The 21,929-nt window shown below is 41.9% G+C and overlaps 1 protein-coding gene across 1 annotated transcript in view; it reads right to left on the reverse strand.

Moving 5' to 3' along the window:
• Positions 1–21,929, reverse strand: part of LOC124802976 (aminoacylase-1-like) — a 121,456-nt gene that overhangs the window by 7,529 nt on the left and 91,998 nt on the right. Inside the window, exon 5 of the mRNA XM_047264074.1 lies at positions 20,649–20,836. Coding sequence (XP_047120030.1) covers positions 20,649–20,836 — 188 coding nt within the window. The remainder of the gene's footprint in view (positions 1–20,648; positions 20,837–21,929) is intronic.

Raw genomic sequence — 21,929 nt, forward strand, 5'->3', positions numbered from 1 at the left:
GGCTGGCAGCAGCTTATTACGCTGCTCTGCAGCCTACAGACTTTTTAACACGTAAGAAGAAGATAAGAAACAATAAAAGCAGGCGATAAAACGGTGACTTAAATTGTAAAACGGCGGAATATTGTGGAAAGTTAAAACATAAAGCAAAGGCTTGACAAAGCTAATAAAATATACAGGAAGCAGACAGGTAACACAGTATACAGACAATTAAAAAACATGCCGACAGTCTGGTTTCTGTTCGCAAGCGATATAAAAACCACACCCAGCGACAGTATCGTGTCCGTTCGCAACACTTTGGAAAAGACACACAACACTGAACACTCACTGTAAACACTGCACTAAAATGTCGGCACAAAGACGACACACCATAGCAAAGGGCTGATGAGGGGGGGGGGGGGTTCAAAATGGTTCTGGGCACTATGGGACTTAACATCTGTGGTCATCAGTCCCCTAGAACTTAGAACTACTTAAACCTAACTAACCTAAGGACATCACACACATCCATGCCCGAGGCAGGATTCGAACCTGCGACCATAGCAGTCGCGCGGTTCCTGACTGCGCGCCTAGAACCGCTAGACCACCGCAGCCGGCGGGGGGGGGGGGGGGGGGCTGGACAGATGGGGGTGGGGAAACAAGGAGGGAGGAGAGGAAAAACCAAATGGGGGGAACCAAAGGAGGGCGAGGACTCATAAGGGGGTGGGGGGCTGGCTGAGAGAGAGGCAGGCGCTTAAATACATGATCAGGGGCACTGCTAATGGCCGCTGCTGAGACCTCGTGTTCCACTGTGGCGCCCTCACACTAAATGTGGGGCAGGAGGCGCGCGCTGCCACGGCTTATGGCGTGATGGTGCAGAGATCTCTAGAGGTCTTCGTCGTCCATGCCGTCTGGCGCGGACTCAAATTCCGTAGCGCGCAGTACCTGATCGCTAAACCACTTATAAGTCTTTGGGGAGCGAGCTTTTTTCAACCAGTGGGTATTATTTGCGGGCTGCAGACCATGAGGTCCTATTTATTTGAGAATTCGCCAATATACTGCAGTCTGTGTTCTGTTCTGAGTAGTGAGAGAGGTTATCCAAATCAAAACCTATTCATAAAAGATAAAAACCTAAACATGTTAACACAGTTGGAAGATAGTCTAGCAAGACGGAAAGAGTACTTCGCAGAAATTTTATATTGCACTGACCCTCACATAACATTCAACCACGTAATGATCGAGAGTAACAGCAGTAATACTGGCGAATACAGCATTATCGAACAGGAAATGGTGTACACCATTCAAAAGCTGGAAAACAACAAGGCTACATGCGAGGACCAGTTGTCAGCAGAGATGTTAAAAGAGGATGGAAAGAACCTACGTGAAATCTGTCACCTTATTACAACGATCTGGAAAATTGAAACACTATCTGAAGACTGTAAAACTGCAATAACTTGCCCCATACACAACAAAGGAAATAAAATGGAATGTGAAAATTACAGAGGAATCAGACTGCTAAACCTAACACACAACGTTATGTCAGTGACCATTCTCGAAAAAAATAAGTCTTACACAGAAAACCTCATCCAAGAATACCGGGCTGGATTTCGACCGAACAGTTCCACAAATGACAATCTGTTTGCTCTACGGCAGATATTTGAGAAATAGTGGTAATCTGACAGAAACATTCACTCTGTGTTCAATGATTTTCAGCGAGTCTATGACAATATCCACAGAATTACAGAAGTAGCCATTACAACACACTAAAAGAATTTAGGATTCCCAGCAAATTGATTAGGATGATACAACTGTGCATAGATGGCTCACAGGCAGTAGTGGAGTTCAGAGGATCCATATCCTCCAACTTCTCAATCAAAACAGGAATATGACAAGGAGATACTCTTTCATTTGGTATCTTCGACCTTGCATTGGAGAAAGTTGTCCGATACGAGCACCGTGAAGTAAAACTGCTGACATTCGCAGATGATGTAGTCTTCCTCAGTGAAACAGGAGAAGAGCTGAAGGCACAGTGCCACCAGAATGGGACTTTTCGTAAACTATCTCCCGAGTAGTACCGTACGGTCCGGAAAGGTAGATGCTTACCAAGAAAGAAAGAGAAAAGCTGAATGCTTTAGAAAGAAAATCGATGAGAAAAACCCCGGGACCTGTATTGGAGAATGACATCCGGAGAGTTCGAAAGAACACTGAAATGTATCACTAAATGAAGCAACCCATTGTCGTCCAGAAGTTAGAAAGTAGAAAACTGCAAATGGGCGGGGCATGTGGCTAGAATGGAAAGCAACAGAATTCCTGAGGGGTTCGAGGACACTCTCTAAACAACACAACCATTGGACCGACCTGACGCACGGTGGAAAGATGACATAGAGAAGGACGTCGAAGCTTTAGGAATCCACGCAGGTTGGAGAGAGACAGCGAGAGATAGAAGCAGATCTTTGATGCAGCTCGTCGTCTACAGGGTGTGTGATTGCTGTGAAGTAGAAGAAGTTCTTTTCCGGATTCGGTTAAGTGCTAGTTACTAGAGACGTGTTTTTAGAGGACACTGCCTTTTTCTGGATGTGGTCAGTGCTATTGTGGAGATTCAGTTGTGTTGGCAGAAGAGCCAACATCGTGTTACGAATGGAGGCCGAAATGCACGCGTTTTAGCTTATGCAGGCTGGCGTGAGGAGGGAAGGACTATACTGACGTGAGTTCTGGAACATGAGAAGGAATTAGAATTCAGAAAGCGGACGTAATTAGTTTGATACTTAACTTTAATCCATTAATGATGAACGTCGCTCTTGAAGGTATATGATTCACAATATCAGTCTCAATAGTAACTGAATATGGCGCGTTGCTAGGTCGTAGCAAATGACGTAGCTAAAGGCTATGCTAAGCTGTCGTCTCTGCAAATGAGAGCGTATGTAGACAGTGAACCATCGCTAGCAAAGTCGTCTGTACAACTGGGGCGAGTGCTAGGGAGTCTCTGTAGACTAGACCTGCCGTGTGGCGGCTCTCGGTCTGCAATCACTGATAGTGGCGACCCGCGGATCCGACGTATACAAACGGACCGCGGCCGATTTAAAGGCTATCACCTAGCAAGTGTGGTGTCTGGCGGTGACACCACAGATTCCACAATGAATAAACATTTGGGTGAAATCATTTCAGTTTACTAGTATTGATCAGACTTAATTGTAGTGGCGACTTTACGTTGTGGAAGGTGATTACAGAGTCGTATATGAACTTTTCACTTCATCTTGTTGTAAATTCCAAAATGTTACACTTTCCGAAGAATAAAGTAGTTTCTGAGCTTCCAGAAAAAGTTATGAGGTGTCCCGAATGCTAGCCGTCAAACCGAATTCCTTATTTGCAGGCTTGAGTACTTTTGTGGGCTTATAGAATCATTTTGTGCTGACGTACGCCTTCGGAAGCACACCGCTGGGCACTAGGAAACATTGTGTAGGAGGCGCTGAACTAGGTGCGCCTGTAACAAGAGAATACCAAGACACGCCGCCAGGCTTCACACCGACAACGCCCCCTGGGCAGCGTTCATATAGGTCGCCGCCGCCGACCAAGCTGTCTCAGCCTCTCAATCCCAGTATCTCAGAAGGTAGCACTGGGACTCAGTTCACATTGCACCTCAATACGTCGCATTGCTCTATAGTCTCCCACAGTGATAGTTGTCACCTCGCACCTTAACTAACTGTGAGGGAACATTAGTCATTGTATATAGTTGTGAGATGGACATGGACAAGATTCAAGTATTAGTACATGTTATTTGATTGCTGTTAACCATAGAACTTCAGACTGGACGTTATTGAAGTCAAGTATTCAGTTGGTTCCTGTAATAAAGTATATTTCAACCACGTGCACATTATGTGTTGTAGTGAGAGGAAACTGGCCGCGTACCTATTATACCGCCCTCTCCTAATCCAGCCAGGAATCACAAAACATTTCAGGAGGGTACAGCCACAACAATTGGTGACGAGTTTGATCAAGTTTTGTTTCTGCAGGGGAGCTGTCGTTACAGAGATTCTACTTGCTAATTTATTATTATTGTTCATGTATTACAGGAGGGGAGCTGCAGAAATAATATATTTCTCTTTTCGCAGGCTTTGCACATTGCTTTTTCTATTTGCCCTGTGCATCAGCCGCAGACTGCTCCTGCTCTGAAACTAAATCAGATTTAAGTTTCAGAACCAGTATATTGCCACACTGACTGTGGAGCAATTGCTTTCCGCACAAGCTATGTCGACTGCCCAACCGGCCAACCAACTGCAATCCTTGTTTCATCCGTCATAGACGGTTCCTACACGTACTGCTCAAAAATTGCAACTGTGGGCTTTACGTCTACACCAGTATCAGCACGAAATTGTGTAGAGAGCTACGACAAAGCATGGCAATGCAATGCTGACGCCCTTTCTCGCCTTCAGATCGGCCTGACTCTGATTTTGATTCCTCTGACACATCTTCTTGCCAGATCGATGGGCAGACTCTGAACTGCTGCAATCTTTTCCACTGAATTACAGAAAAATTCCACAGGCCACGGAAGCGGACCATGATCTGAAGATTTTGTAGCATTACATTCGCACGTCTTGGCCTCGATCATTGAACAGTGTTAAAAAAAATGGTTCAAATGGCTCTGAGCTCTAAGGGACTTAACATCTGAGGTCATCAGTCCCCTAGAACTTAGAACTACTTAAACGTAACTAATCTAAGGACATCACACACAGCCATGCCCTAGGCAAGATTCAAACCTGCGGCCGTAGCGGTCACAAGGTTCCAGACTGTAGCGCCTAGAACAGTGTTCAGAACTCAGTAGTACGCCGATACTTTGTTCGTCGGCATAACCTTTCAGTACAACAAGTTGTGATCATAGTACAGTCCGATAGTGGACAGTCGCATGTGCTCGTTTCCGTTCCAAAAGTATGTGTTACAAATGCTCCACGAAGGTCATTTGGGAACTGGTCGCACTAAACAGATAGCGCGCCGGCGCTGTACTTGGCAGGGCATGCACGCCCACATTGAACAGCGTCAAAGTGTTGCGCATGCGCGGACAACCAATAAGCTCCGCCATGAGTGTGAACTGGTTTGTGAACGAAATGGCATTCTTTGCAAAAACAGACATAATGTCTTATGGGACAACCGCAATCAGTGATTTTATAATGTTACTTAAAATCCGTCTTGATTGCAAATTTTTTTTTATTATTCATATGATTGGTTTCGGTTCATTCATCACCATCTTCAGATCTGTAAAAATAATTATACTAATTTACTATTTCACGAAAGCAAATCTTTTTCATCCTATCTTATCAACATCAAATGTACCAGAACGTACCTGATATTTAAGTTACAGGAGTAACCCGTCCAATTCAGCAACTTTCACATGCTACATCACATAAAATTGGTTGGCAGAGTGCACGTCATTTATATTAATTATAACACTATTACCGACAGGTGGCGTCTGGTACATTTGTTACATTCCATTTGCACATACTGTATTCAGTAGATCTTTTTTATATTAAAAATATTTAATTAAAATATGTAGATGTCAAAGCTAAAATCTGTACTTGTCAGGATTAAAAAACAGTAAAATTATCATTTTTATACGATCTAACAGGCATAGGGCGATTTATATATCTACGGACAAGGACAAGATTCAAGAATCAAAAAATGGTTCAAATGGGTCCGAGCACTATGGGACGTAACATTTGAGGTCATCAGTCCCCTAGAACTTCGAACTACTTAAACCTAATATAATGAATTCTACTCTGCTTTTGTAAATGATGAAAGTCTATGTGAATGCAGCTTGCCGCTAACTTGGTGTAATGTTTTGTCTGTACAGAAGTGTATCTGTCGCCTTTATCGCTCTTTCTCTCTCACACATAAATCGGTACAATAAAGTCAGGGCTTCGTGTTTTCTAGTTAGGCTGATCCGTGAAAAGACAGAGAAACAATTATGCTAATGGAGGATTCTCTCACTCACTCTCTCTCTCTCTCTCTCTCTCTCTCTCTCTCTCTCTCTGTCCTTTATCTGTGTACAGTTTGAATATATTATTTACGTGAAATCAGCCTAGTAGAATCTCTGGTGGAGCCCTTCGTCTTAACATTCAGCGGCTGGCTTGCTAGAAAATATCTTTACATTTGTTATTATTATTAAGCGCTGCATTCAGCTGGGAAAATCGATCGTTTGAACAATTCGTTCAGTTTACGACAGATCTAAAATTTCAGATGTGGACGAAGCCTTTTTGGACGATTTCAAAAAAACTCAGAGATTGCAGGCTCTCTTCGTCACAGCTGAAACTTCCCAATTAATTACAGGGCCCAGACAATCATCAATGGTTCAGACAGAGAACTCATTCGTCATTCACTCTAGAATAAAATGGTCACAAACCTTATTTCTGAGGAAATTGTATATTGAATCCATTTCCGTACATGTTCCGTTTTCTGTTGGTTCCAAGTCTCATGTAATTTTCTTTTACAGGTTTTTCTTTCTCTTTATCTATCACGCTAGCGGCACAAACTTTCCTAGCTCGCTTTAGCGCGAAGAAGAGTAAATAAATCTCCTTTAGCAATCCGACAATCTTCCAACCGATACTTCCGAAGCTGTTCCTCTCTCTCTCTATAATAACTATGGAGCATACATTTCTGTACCTCTGTTGTTCCAAAGAATAAACGTACTAGAAAAATACCTTGGCGTCGACGAGCTGTCGGCGCATATATTACTAGAAAAATCTGATCAGATCCTTTTCAAACGTAAATACATGTGGATGATTTGGTTGACCATTATTAATTATTGCGTGGTAGAGGGTAATTTTCCGTGGGGAGATTACAATGCCCCTCGCAGCGAGCGAAGTTTGTGAGCTCAATTTTGATTCACCGAACACACTTCGCGAGCTATCTATTAGCGTGGATAACCCGGAAGTGATGATTGTCAGTCCTCCGACTGAAAAAGAATATTATATTTGAGACAGACGAAGAAAAGAAATGTTGAAGACAGAAGAAATGAAGAGACCGGTACCGCGGCTGTATTGCTTTTACGTGCATCTAGGTGTTATATTTGCTGTGCACAACCAAGGAAGATGATCTTTCATGTACTGATGTCAGGGTCTACCCATTCGGGAACTTTCTTAAGCAGGGAAACCTTGGAAAACCTCTTAAGCCTAGACCCCCAGCCTACGGTACATAGAAGATAGGAAAGCCTATAGAAGAAAAAAAATATATAATTTTGAAATAGATCTCTAAAGGAAAGATAGGGATCAATTTGTATCACGATTTGGAGAAGGGTGGTTTGTGCCTCTAGCAAAAAAAAAACGTTTTACAATAAATAACGTGAATTCTCGTTTTACAATCTTGCTCCTGGTACAATATCTTGCGGTGCTAAACTCCCCCGGGTCTTGCATGTCCCCGACGTCCACATTTGTAGTCGGTCTTCTACGCGGCCCCCTCTGTAGTTGATCTTCTACGCGGCCCACAATGGGAAGAGTAGAAGGAACAGGGATACTCGAATTCACATGCAACATTCATTCCAAAAGAATTAGCAATGACCAAAAGGAAAACTCTTACTGTAAGAGAACTGATTAGGTTGCACCGTCCCAGATTCTCCTTTTTGAAAGCAAAATCCTTATGGCTTCATGGATCCTTTTTGTTACGACGTACTTCAAGGAATTCAACCATTAACTAATGATGTTGCCAAAAGCATCATCCGATTTACTCCCTTTTGAATACTCCTTTTGACTTTGCCTCCCCACTTGTGCTTATAAGTCCAAAAGTTCTAACACATTTTCTATCACTGATTTGTTCTTCGTAATTTGAAGGATTCATGTAACTTACTATAGATTTTGGATTCAAATCATCGAATAATGGAAAGTGTAGTTCATTTTATACCAAGACATCATCCATATTTCCTTGATAAGTCTTATAATTTAGCTATACTCAAAACTTTTTATTCTAAATACATATATTTCTTCGCTTGAGTGCTGAAATGTAAAGGTTATTAGCATTGAGGAATGCGGATTCGCTTCTTTCAATTACTCTCTGATTCATACGGTGTTCATCCATGCTCATATATGGAAATGGATTTTTCACACAAAATTCCCAAACGAACACGAACCATTAAATTACTACTGAATCTATGAATATTACTTTCTTTAATCATTCATTAATAAATTAAAACTCTTAACTTCTAATTATAACACCTATTCCTTTTAGAGTTCAACATGAATCAGTTTATCCTCGCGTTTGGTGCGAGTCTCTTACAAAGCATATCTGTATCGTCTATATCGATTTTAATTCTCGCGCCGACGTCAACTGTTTTGCGCGGGAAATTATCTTTGCGGCGTTAACCGTCACTCACGATTCACTACCACAACACATCCCTTCACACGTTTACACATGTAAGCGTTCACATGAGATTATATATGAATATTCACTCGGAACCTCTTTTGATTATTCCGCGTCATTTGCGGGAAACATTTCATTCTTCTTGAAGGTCAGTTAGATCCTTAATCATTCTTGATGACATTAGCAATGCTAAAGTTCTACGTTCACCCAAACCACAGGTGAAGCCTATCTCCACTATCTTCTTTACAACACTCGATTATAATAGTTAGTCACTATTTCTATACTCTATGTCACTGATTAACTATTTCAATTTAAAGGTTTCTATCACTACACACACAGTTTATTGTTATGTTTTTTACGAGCGTTCATTTCTGTCACTCGGAACACCATTCCTCCCTATCTTCTAATCTTCATTATACTTTTTTAAGTCGTTATGAGAAAATAACCCTTTTATTTTGTTCGATCCCGGGTATGCTAACAGATAAGTCCCCGGATTCGGAATTCGTAGGATAATGTATGGTCCAGTATATAGTAACTCCCATTTCTTTATACTTTTCTTTATTACGGATGATTTGGTATGTCGTTTAACTAGTACCTTCTCTCCGACATGGTATGTCTGTACCCTTTTGATTAATTTGTCATATCGTTGTTTTCTTTGATCAGCCTATTTCGTCATATTTATGATAGCTTGTCTTATTTTTTCTTCCCAAGGCATCTCAGTTTTCTGAGTTTTGGGGATATGGTCAGTCCAGAAGTTTTCCTCTTTTGCTCCGAACATCAATTCACAAGGTGTATATCCAGTTGAGGAGTGGGGCATGTTATTGTATATCTGCTCAAACTCTTCCACATAATTTGCCCACGCAGTTTGCTTATTATGGCAATACGTCCTCATAAATCGATTGAATTCTCTAAAAATCCTCTCAACCAAATTGCCTTGTGGGTGGTAAAATGATGTTAGTATATGTTTCACACCGACTTGAGACAAAGTCTGCTTCCATCGGAGTCCCGTGAATATTTTAGCATTGCCTGTTATGGTCGCCTTAGGTGTACCAACATGTGGAAGATAATCCCTTGTCAATCTTAATACAATTACTTTGGCTGTAGCCGCCTTTATCGGGTATAGCTTTACGTATTTCGTACACACATCGAGAAATGCCAACACATATTTAACACCACCTCTTGAAGTAGGTAACGGTCCACACAGATCGCATGAAATTAATTCTTTTGGTTCTTGTACTAATATTGAGCATAATGGGTGCTTAGTTCCTTTTGAATCCGGCTTTGTTTTTTGACATATTATGCATCTCTTTAAGACCTCATGCACTCTGCGCTTTATGTTGGGAAAATAACAGTACCCACTTATTTTGTCTGCACATTTTGTCGCACCGAAATGTCCCCAGGTTAAATGAGTGAACCATACAAGTTTCTCTATTTGTGCCTCAGGTATACAAACACACCAACAGACTTTGTTTGGCCTTCCACAGCGGAAAAATAATACGCCTTTTACCAGCTTGTAATAGTTTTCCATCTGATCCGAAGGTTGCTGTTGTAACCTTTGAATGACACTTCCCCATTGAGCATCTTTTTTTCTGTAACTGGGCCATATGCACACAAAAATTGACGTAGTACGTCTTAAATGGATTTTCCTGCAGCAGCAATACAGGGAATTCTGAGGAATTATTTACTTCAATCTCTTTTGTTAAACCCTGCGGTGACCTTGATAGAGCGTCAGCAATAATGTTTTGCTGCCCTGAGACATGTACGATCTTAAACTGGTATTGTTGCAGAGCGAGCGTCCATCTAGCCAGCCTGGGGTGTAACAGTTTGCACGTTTGTAAAAACGTTAATGATTGGTGATCGCAATATACGATAGTCTTCGACCCATATAAATAATAATGAAATTTTTTAAATTCCCAGACGACCGCAAGAGCCTCTCTCTAATTCTGTCGTCGTGTACGTTCGTTCACAGTTGGACAAAACACGACTAGCAAACGCAATAGGACAAAAGGTAAGCTGTCCATTTATCTTGCGTACTTGGAAAAGGCACACTCCAAGACCCACATTTGACGAATCTGTTGACAAGTAGAATTCCTCTTGCATGTCCGGATAGTACAAAAGCGGTGCATTTACTAATTGCTTCTTTATCTCTTCAAATGCTTCTGGACACTCTAATGTCCAGAGCCAGGGCACATCCTTCTTCAGCAAACTATTTAGAGCTGCTGCATTCATGGCCTGATTCGTTATAAATCTTCTAAAAATTGAGGCAAGACCCATAAACCCTTTTAATTGCCTCCTATTTCTCGGTGTTGGAAACTTACTAATCGCAATTAGCTTCTCCTTGGTCGGTAAAATTCCCTTTGCGTCAACTATATGCCCCAGGAACTTGATTCTGTTTAGTGCAAGATGGGATTTCTGCAGGTTAGCAGTTATTCCCATGGTTTTGAACACGTCCAACACCCGACTCAGTGAGGTAATATGCTCCTCCCAGGTCTTCGATGCAATAAGCATATCATCAACAAATACTGTTATCCTGCATCTTAGTTCTGGGCCTAGAGCATAATCTAGAGCTTATATAAAGATTCCAGCACTAATGTTGAGTCCGAAAGGAACTACAGTAAATTGGTAACTTCTCCCGGCATAAATGAAAGCTGTATATTTCCTTGATAACTCATCCAGCTTGACCTGCCAATACGAACTCCGCAAATCGATGCTCGTCAAATATTGGACATCCTGGAACCGTTGTATCAGTTCGTCTATGTTTTCCGGATGTGTTCTCACTGGAATTATGATTTTATTTATTTCCCTGGCGTCGAGTACCAGTCTCACAGTTCCATTTGCTTTTGGCACGACCAACAATGGGGAGCAGTATGGGCTTGTAGAGGGTTCGATCAAACCCCATTTCAACATGCGATCTATTTCTTTTTGAACTTGAGCCTTTAACCTCCAGGGAAAAGGATAGAAAGTTCTACAATACGTTTCGTGTGGCTTAACGTAGAGATGGCATATGTATCCCTTAATAACTCCTGGCCTTTCGTCAAACACGTTTTCATACACTAATAATAATTCTTTAAGCTGCTTCTTCTGCTCTTCAATAATGCAGTCGGATTCATTTAACTTCTCATACACTAATTGACCGAAGTCTCCTTTGACTTGGAACTCATTATTTACGTGCTGTTTAGAATTATGTGCAGTCCTGATTACTTGCACACTGATCCCACTATTATATTTTCTGGTAAGGCTTTCCTGTTTCAACAAGTCCAACTCAATTTCTTGTTTATTTACATTTAACCAAATTTTTCCTGTTTTAAAATCTATTCTGCATCCGTATGGACGTAGGCTGTCGATTCCTATAATGCAGTCTACCAACAAATTTTTTACAACAAGGAATGTGCTTAATATTGCTACATTTCCGACTTCTACACTAGGTAGTGACTGCACTTTTACATTAGCCGATCTAGCCCCAACGGCGCCTATTATTCTGCAATTTTGAACTGAAAAAATTGGTACTCGTCTTATATTTCTGATCTTGTTGAATAGAGCCTCCGAAATAACATTCGTGGTTGCAGCTGTGTCCAAAACCGCCACTATAGGTACAGTCTCCAAAATGACTTGCACTTCGGCTACTGCCACCTGTTCCTTATCCTCATCTTGGAGTTCTAAGTCCTCGGTCAATTCATCTGCCAGTAATCGTCCATCATTATACGTTAGCATTGGTACACATATCCTGTTGCCCCTCAACCAATTGTTGACCGCTTCTCCGGGGCACGAGTGGGTCCTTACAAGTTTGTTGGATTTTGATTCGCCTGGTGGTTGACATCGTCCGTCACTTCGGTAATTACCGGTTGATTCGTTGATGTCCGTCCCCACTGATGTTGGTTATTTGAATCTATTCCCCCCGGTTGATTCCACTTTCTATTACTGTTATTGTTCCAGGCTTGCGGTCTGAAATTCCTTTCGTTCCCCCATACGGGATTGTATCGTTTCCCATTCCTGTTGTTCCTTGGATAGCCCCTCGCAAGACTATTGCCGGTATTATTATTGAGATTTTGAGGGGTTTCTCCACTATTTATCGATCTCTGTGCGTTCCCTTGCCTACCATTTGGCGGAGGTTCTATCTCCCTATATTGGAATCTGTTGTTACGGGCTTTCTGGTTGCTCTCTTCTATAATGTCTATATGATCTAACGTCGTGAGGAACGACTCCAAGTCTTTATCGTTCCCGTAAATTAATTGATTCCGGATGTTAGTTGGTAATCTTGCCTTAAGTATGTTTATTATGTCTGGCAAAGGCATAGGTCTGTCCCAATATCTAGTTTTGTTTATATATTTTTCAAAATACTTCCTAAGGCTTCCTTTTGAAAAAGAGGAAGGCTCTGGGTAGAGCACCTCCTGCCTTGGGCGTTCCTGTACCCCTTCTGACCAGAATTTTGCTAAAAACGCTTTCTCAAAATCGTCATATGTCGAGCAAACAGAAGTCATGTCCGAGGCCCAGATCGCCCCCGAACCTTGTATATACCCAGTCACGAAACTGATTTTCTGCCACTCCGACCAATTTCTGGGTAGCACTCCTCTAAAACTTCGGATAAAAACGATCGGATGGACCCCCCTTTTGTCAGTGTTAAAAATCTGGAATTGCCGATGCTTTATCATTTTTTCTTCGGCATGGCAAAGGCTTTCGTAATCTCCGTCAGATAAAACTTCACGCGAACAACTAGCTCGTGGCAATTTAATATTCGAGTTACTCACACAAGTCGGTATCGTGTGCGAATGTGCAGTAACTGGCTCTACAGACGCTGCCAACTTCTGCTGCTGGCCGGTATTCATTTGTTCTGAGCCTTGTTGTGAAACGCGTATCGACTCTTCTATCGTTTGTTTCCAATGCTCGAAATCAGCACCTAACTGCTGTCGCACTTCCTCAAGTCCTTTCGCAAACAAATTCTCTTCCTGTTTGCCGCATAGACTCTGGAATGCTGCTTTAACATTTTGCTCAACGTTTTCACACATTAGCCTTTTGTTTTCTAATGTGATTTCGGATAATTTACCCGTTAATACATTAATTTGGTGGTCTATAACGTCTTGACGTTCGGTCAGATGTTCAACACTTTCCTTTAGGTTCGTCTGCGTACGTGCCAATTCAGGAAGTTGCGCAATTGCACATGACATGGCATCTTGCTTTTGTACTAATTGCGGAACCATTTCCACCTGTTCCCGTACGGTATCTATCTTAATAACCACATACTCCTTCATTTCTACACGTACGCGTTGAGTAGATTCCTCACATTGAGCTTTAACCAATTCTATTTGTGCAGTTAATTTTCGTTCCGTCTCTTCGGCCTGATCTTTAAGTTCCTTTGTCTTCGCCTCTATCCGCTGCTCTAATTCGGAAAAACTGTCATGTAACTGCTGCTTAATCTCAGCTTTCAGATTTTCCTGCCCCTCAGTAACTGAGGCTAATTTCGCATTCAAATCATTTTGCCCCTCGGTAACTGAGGCTAGCTTCGCATTAATGTCGGTTTTCATATTATTCATGCTCTCGGTTATCATCTGCATCTGTCTCATGATAATTACTAATGGATCTAATCCATGTTGCATACTTGCTGTTACATCTCCAGCCGTGTCTAGCGGGCGTTCTATTGCATTATCTGTAGCGATCGGTTCTACAACACTTCTTACTACATCACTATTATCCGTGCCCACAGCTGAGGGCTGTTGCGTGTTGCTCTGCTCTGCTTGACTCATCTTAATGAATGTTCAAATCTACGTCTACTTCCTCAATACTAGCAAGCTTTAGTAAAGAATTATACATCTGGCCTATTTTCTGCGCCCAGCGTGCTGTTTTTATTTGTAGATCCACTTAATTTGCCTGCGAGTATTTCTTCTCTTTTCCAAGTTAAGTTGTCTCGTCGTAGTTCACATGAAACAGAGAACAAAATTATTTTAACAACGTCCAAAAACGTGTCCTGTCACGGATTGGCCATTATAATGAATTCTACTCTGCTTTTGGAAATGATGAAAGTCTATGTGAATGCAGCTTGCCGCTAACTTGGTGTAATGTTTTGTCTGTAAAGAAGTGTATCTGTCGCCTTTATCGCTCTTTCCCTCTCACACATAAATCGGTACAATAAAGTCAGGGCTTCGTGTTTTTAAGTTAGGCTGATCCGTGAAAAGACAGAGAAACAATTATGCTAATGGAGGATTCTCTCACTCTCTCTCTCTCTCTGTCCTTTATCTGTGTACAGTTTAAATACATTATTTACGTGAAATCAGCCTAGTAGAATCTCTGGTGGAGCCCTTCGTCTTAATATTCAGCGGCTGGCTTGCTAGAAAAGATCTTTACATTTGTTATTATTATTAAGCGCTGCATTCAGTTGGGAAAATCGATCGTTTGAACAATTCGTTCAGTTTACGACAGATCTAAAATTTCAGATGTGGACGAAGCCTTTCTGGACGATTTCAAAAAAACTCAGAGATTGCAGGCTCTCTTCGTCACAGCTGAAACTTCCCAATTAATTACAGGGCCCAGACAATCATCAATGGTTCAGACAGAGAACTCATTCGTCATTCACTCTAGAATAAAATGGTCACAAACCTTATTTCTGAGGAAAATTGTATATTGAATCCATTTCCGTACATGTTCCGTTTTCTGTTGGTTCCAAGTCTCATGTAATTTTCTTTTACAGGTTTTTCTTTCTCTTTATCTATCACGCTAGCGGCACAAACTTTCCTAGCTCGCTTTAGCGCGAAGAAGAGTAAATAAATCTCCTTTAGCAATCCGACAATCTTCCAACCGATACTTCCGAAGCTGTTCCTCTCTCTCTCTATAATAACTATGGAGCATATATTTCTGTACCTCTGTTGTTCCAAAGAATAAACGTACTAGAAAAATCTGATCAGATCCTTTTCAAACGTAAATACATGTGGATGATTTGGTTGACCATTATTAATTATTGCGTGGTAGAGGGTAATTTTCCGTGGGGAGATTACACTAAATAACCTAAGGACATCACACACATATCCATGCCCGAGGCAGGATTCAAACCTGCGACCGTAGCGGTCGCGCGGTTCCAGACTGAAGCGCCTAGAACCGATCGTCCACACCATTCAAGAATCAGTACATGTTATTTGATTGCTGTTAACCACAGAACTGGACATAACTGAAGTTAAATACTCAACTGTTTCCTGTAATAAAGTGTAATTTATCCACGTGGGCACTTTGTGTTGTAGTGAGAGGAAACCGGCCACCCACCTGTCATACCACCCTCTTCTCATCCAGTAAGGAACTACAAAATATTACAAGAAGGCACAACCAGAACACATTTCTTGCGTTCAGTTACAGTACAATTCATTAACAATCCACTTCTTTCGCATTCATTTCAAGATATATCTTATCATTCTTTGTATTAAGGCACCACTTTTGATCTCTCTTAATGATCCACCGATACACTCAGGCGTATCAGAAATCAAATGCCGCGCGGGATTAGCCGTGCGGTCTGGGGCGCTGCAGTCATTGACTGTGCGGCTGGTCCCGGCGGAGGTTCGAGTCCTCCCTCGGGCATGAGTGTGTGTGTTTGTCCTTAGGATAATTTAGGTTAAGTAGCGTGTAAGCGTAGGGACTGATGACCTTAGCAGTTAAGTCCCATGAGATTTCACACACATTTAACAAAAAAGAAATCAAATATTGAATTATGATCACTACTTTTTATTGAGCGTTTCAAGAATTTTATGATGTATCTAATCTTCTATGCTGCCATATATTAATGTGATGCTAGAAATACTTAATGCATCTTCGTTTTGTTACCTAAATTCGATGTAATAACTTAAACCAATGACTGCATTAAATACGCAACAAAAGCATCAAACAAAATAGAATTATTAAAACCCTACATATTACGGAAAACTATCGGTACTGTCGATATATCGCCTAAAAAAATTTGGAGTACAAAATTTTAGAGTGTTTAGAGGGGATAAGAAAAGCACTTTTTATGTAAGAATAATGGCACAGTTTCACCGTTTCTCCGACAGGATCCACGAACCTTCTGACGGTAGTGACGTTCTAAATGCCGCGTGACGAATATTGTTTTAAAGATGTTGCTTAAAATGTCATTTGTTTACACTATTGCACAACTGGCATCTACTTGCTAATTACTGCCTAACTCACTATAAACAATCACGTGTTTCACGAATAATGAATGCGCATTAGTCAAAGTGGAAATCAGCTCATCTGAAATGTATATCAGTGTCTCTCGTGCGACGAACTCTTATCTCCCCCCACAAGGTTACGCCCTGCGGAATGTCATCAGCTGAAAGTTTTGTACCCTCTGATACCTGAATGGTTGGAAACCCCCTCTCACGCATTGACATTGGAGGCATTTAGTTTTTTGGCTATGGATAGGGTGCGGTTGGCGAGGTTATGTTTAGTTAGCTGTAACACAGCTTCCTCAAACCGAACAGTTCGCACACAGTGAGGTTTACCGGTTCTTAGTCGGTTTGTATCTTGTTTCACTAAGATGACGATGAAGTCTTTGAAATGTGATATAATTTGCTGACCATATGCCCGGGAATAGTTACGTATGGAGGCCCCTCGCTGCTAGACTGTTGCGTCGTCACTCCCCAGAAATATGGTGCACATCAACTAACTTAGTTAAAATGTAATCAGGCATCAAAAACCTGTGAACATCGGTAGAAACTTCCATATGAACACAACATAAACAATAATAATGTATTGATCTAATGAATGATCTCCCTGAATCTAATGACCTCTCTGGAGACGTACTAGTCTCAACTTTATCTTCGATAAGAATAGAAGTTAGTGTACGAGTAAATAGAAAATTGTCCCAGGAGAAAAATGAGCTGAAGGTGTGAACTGAAATTAGTGTTAGGGAGAGCACTGGACTCGAAAAGTCTGTGCAGCTGTGGTAGCTGCAGTGCCACGGCGGTGCAGTGTTCATCGCGTTTGTCTTGTCTGCAGGAACCCTAGGATCAAATCTTGGCCTGGGTACAAATTTTAATTCATTACTAGCTTGTATCCTTATTGAATAATAAAATAATTCGATACCTTAAGTAGTAATGAAAACGTACGCTTCCTATCAAATGTAATTATATTGCAAATCTGATTCCAGTGTCACTGAAAGCGCACGAAGCCGTCAAAACAAGTCCAGAGTTGAACCATTGAAGAACCCCAAGCAGGGTGACATCTGTGTCACGTAATACAAGTATTTATCTTCTGTAATAACGCAACTAATACATAGTTCCTTCACATCCTAAATATAAATATACTGCCTGATAGCCGGCCGAAGTGGCCGTGCGGTTAAAGGCGCTGCAGTCTGGAACCGCAAGACCGCTACGGTCGCAGGTTCGAATCCTGCCTCGGGCATGGATGTTCGTGATGTCCTTAGGTTAGTTAGGTTTAACTAGTTCTAAGTTCTAGGGGACTAATGACCTCAGCAGTTGAGTCCCATAGTGCTCAGAGCCATTTTTTGAACTGCCTGATACGCAGTACAACTCAACTGGTTATAAGAATACTGACTGGTCGCAAACGCCTACCACCATTCTAACAGTCCAAAAAATGTAAGCATCCACAATGGAGGGAGGAGTCGAGATAATTCACGGGCTGGGAGGTCACGTGAAATTTCTTCAGTGATTTCAAAATCGAAACAAATTAGCAAATTATTTGACAATATGAGCAAACTTACCACTATAACACAGCAACCCATCTATCCTGGATGAGTGCAGTGATTAGATTGTGAATGGTGCAATTAAACCATTGAATACTCTTCTGACGCATCCTGGCGAAAAATTATTGTAACTTGTCCTTCGGATCCTGGATACTTGCACTGGGACAAACCTGATGTTCTAGCTGGTGCCATACATGTTCTATTGATGACAGATCCGGGTAATTGTAGGCCATGGGAGTACCTTAGCATCACGCAGGCAGTTAACACAGATTCATTTCTAGTGTGGACGAGCATTGTCTTGTTGAAAAATGGCGCCAAGATACTGCCACATGATGTCCGAGACGTAGCGTTGTGGCGTCAGAGTTGTCCCGTTCACTACCACCCGCTGTATGAAGTCATACCCGCTTGCTCTTCATATCGTGACACCAGGAATAACATCGTTGTGGCTTTCCAAAGTATCAGAAGAATGGGAGAATTCTCCAGGTTGCCGTAATACTCGCCAACGATGGTCATTAGGGCCAGCACAAAACCGCGATTCATTGCTTAACACAATGTGTCGGCATTAAAATTGGAATACCATGAACACTGCATGCAACAACAGTATAAGTGGCATGAAATTTACCACGTGCTGGAACATGCAGTCGATCAGCATTTCAGCTCTTACTCCCGAAGTAGGTGGGTGTAACACCATCTGAAATCTGTAACAGGGAAAGATCATGCTGAATGTTTCAGATATCGTATTTCAGAATTGTATGTTTCTAAGATCATCACGTATGGCCCATGGAGGAGGGAGAAATGTCTACCGGGACACATCGGAATTAAAGACAGAATCCTGATCTATTATGAAAGCGGTTTATCGTTCCGCGGTGCCTTTTCTCGAGCTGCTAAGGTATCTAAGACTGTTATGTGACTACGTGTGAGACTGATTCAGGAAGCTCTACCCAAGGCCATGCACGATTTCAGTGAACCCCCGCGACGATCGAGAGGGCAGGAATTTTGTTTGCCTCATCTGCCATCTTTTATTTGCAAATACACGAGCATAACATGGTCGTACGACGACTGTATCCAGCAACACGCACTGTTAGCACGGCGGCCATTGTTCTGGCTGGCATTGACACGGCAGTACAGGGATTCGCATCGACAGAAGAGCGCTCAATAACAACAGTTAAATCAGGAGAGCAAATACGAGGTTTGTTCGGACACGTCCCGGTTATAGGTACAGCATCGCGATACATGTGTCTGTATGTGAAGGCTCCGAGAAGAACGAATGTAGCCAGGTTGCATTTGGCACACAAGACCGGCACCAGACGTAATGGTATTGGGTGCCTTTGGTTATCAGCAGCTCAATTTAATAAGTGTTAAGGGCAGACACCAATGGTAAGGGATGGCCTCTTCGATTAGTAAAAGTCCTTGGTCCCGGAATCGAACACAGCCACCTTCGAAATTTTGAATAATAATCATCAGTTTTGGCGGCCGAGGACTTACGCCATAAGAAGTCAAGCAGTCACCATCGTTCTATCTACGACCTTGTAGAGATGGCGGAGGAAAGGAGAGAGATTCAGGCCAGTCTCTTGCCCTTGGGGTGCGGAATTGCCCATAAGATGGAATAATAAAAAATGATCAATGGCATGATGATGGAGAAGACAATGGAAACCATTTCACTATAGATATATAATATGTATCCACAGCACATGTGGCCTGTAGTTGATAAAAATTTCATGATGATCTGTCCGGTAGCAAATGATTCCGGAATAGTCCCCCATTCAGATCTTGGAGGGAGGGGACTGCTAAGAGAGAGAGGACCATGGAAAAAGATTTAAAAAATAACGAAAGGATACCGTTGTACAAGTCGGTTCGTGGATTGTCCGAAGTTTGAACGTGGCAGGGAAGCTAGAAAATCTGAAAACGGAAATGATAAGACTCAATCTAGATATGGTGGTAGTTAGTGAAGTGAAATGGAAAGAAGACAAAGATTTCTGGGCAGATGAGTATACGCAGAAAGTGCTATAATAGGAGTAGGAATCGTTACGAATCGGAAGGGCGGGTAAAGAGTATGTTGAAACTTCCTGGCAGATTAAAACTGTGTGCCCGACCGAGACGCGAACTCGGGACCTTTGCCTTTCGCCGGCAAAGGTCCCGAGTTCGAGTCTCGGTCGGGCACACAATTTTAATCTGCCAGGAAGTTTCATATCAGCGCACACTCCACTGCAGAGTGAAAATCTCATTCGGGAAAGAGTATGTTATTTCGAACGGTTCAGTGATATAGTTGCTCTCATCAGGAACGATAGCAAACCAACACCGACAACAGTAGTTAAGGTATAAATGAGCATGAGAACGGCGCAAGCTGAAGATGAAGAGGCGGAAAAAGTATGTGAGGATATTAAACGGCTAATTCCGTACGTAAGAGGAGATTAAAATCTAATAGTCTGTGGGGACTCGAATACGGTTGTTGGAGAAGGAGTAGAAGAAAAAGTTACCGGAGAATATGGTCTTCTTGCTAGGAATGAGAGAGGAGAAAGAGTAACTGAGTTCTGCAATAAAATTCAGGTCAAGAATCGCAAGAGGTGGAGGTATACTTGGAAAAGGCTGTGAGGTACAGCAAGATTTCAGAGATTGCAGATTGAACAGAGTATTTCTACGCCGTCTTCGTGAGCTTCCGTACCTCGACCATTGTGAGGTTGACGCTAGTGACGTCGCCCATCCAGAGCCCGGGGTCCCGCTGCAGCGTGTCCAGCTGCTCCTGCCGGAAGTCCATGAAGCGGTCCAGCACGACGCGCAGCTTCTCTCCAGGTGTTCCAGGCGTCAGTCTGGCGCCGTGGCCTGTGAAGCCCCGGCAGGTCACACGCGGACCTGCAGTGCAAGAGTGTAACATACCGGGTGATCAAAAGGTCACTATAAATTTGAAAACTGAATAAATCACGGAATAATGTAGATAGAGAGGTACAAATTGACACACATACTTGGAATGACATGGGATTTTACTAGAACCAAAAAAAAAAAAAAAAAAAAAAAAGTTCAAAAAATGTCCGACAGATGGCGCTTCATCGGATCAGAATAGCAATAATTAGCATAACAAAGTAAGACAAAGCAAAGATGTTCTTTACAAGAAATGCTCAATATGTCCACCATCATTCCTCAACAATAGCTGTAGTCGAGGAATAATGTTGTGAGTTATGGTGAGGCATTGGCGTCGGATGGTTGCTTTCAGCATCCCTAGAGATGTCGGTCGATCACGATACACTTGTGACTTCAGGTAACCCCAAAGCCAATAATCGCACGGACTGAGGTCTGGGAACATGGGAGGCCAAGCATAACGAAAGTGGCGGCTGAGCACACGATCATCACCAAACCACGCACGCAAGAGATCTTTCACGCGTCTAGCAATATGGGGTGTTTCAAATAAAATCCCATGTCATTCCAAGCATGTGTGTCAATTTTTACCTCTCTATCTACTTTATTACGTGGTTTATTAAGTTTTCATATTTATACTCACATTTTGATTACCCGGTACATTTGGCAGTATGCGGTTTCAAAATAATTATGTGCAATTTTTGAATTTTGGGGAAATATTATTACGTATGAGTATGAGCGCTCTCAGGAGGAAAGCATTTTCGATATTATAGGTCAACCAGGAACACGCGAACATAACGAGCGTAACGTGGTGGAACACATACCATTCTGGACGAAAGAGATAAGAGGCTGGCTGGTTCTTTTAGAAAGTGGACTTACTTGCTGACGATGTTAGCATTGCATTGTTTAACGGATGTACAATTATAGTAAGAATAATTAGTTTTTTAGTCTGTACTGACAGTAGAAGTAAAACTGCGGCAATTAAAGGAGAATTAATGAACTGAAAATGAAATAACTTGCAACACGCTGTGCACAATATTTTGCTAACCAGACATTTTTATTACAAAAATTTCGATGAAGAATTAAATTCAGT

The sequence above is a fragment of the Schistocerca piceifrons genome, chromosome 6 (genome assembly GCF_021461385.2).
Source record: "Schistocerca piceifrons isolate TAMUIC-IGC-003096 chromosome 6, iqSchPice1.1, whole genome shotgun sequence".
Taxonomy (NCBI): Eukaryota; Metazoa; Arthropoda; class Insecta; order Orthoptera; family Acrididae; genus Schistocerca; species Schistocerca piceifrons.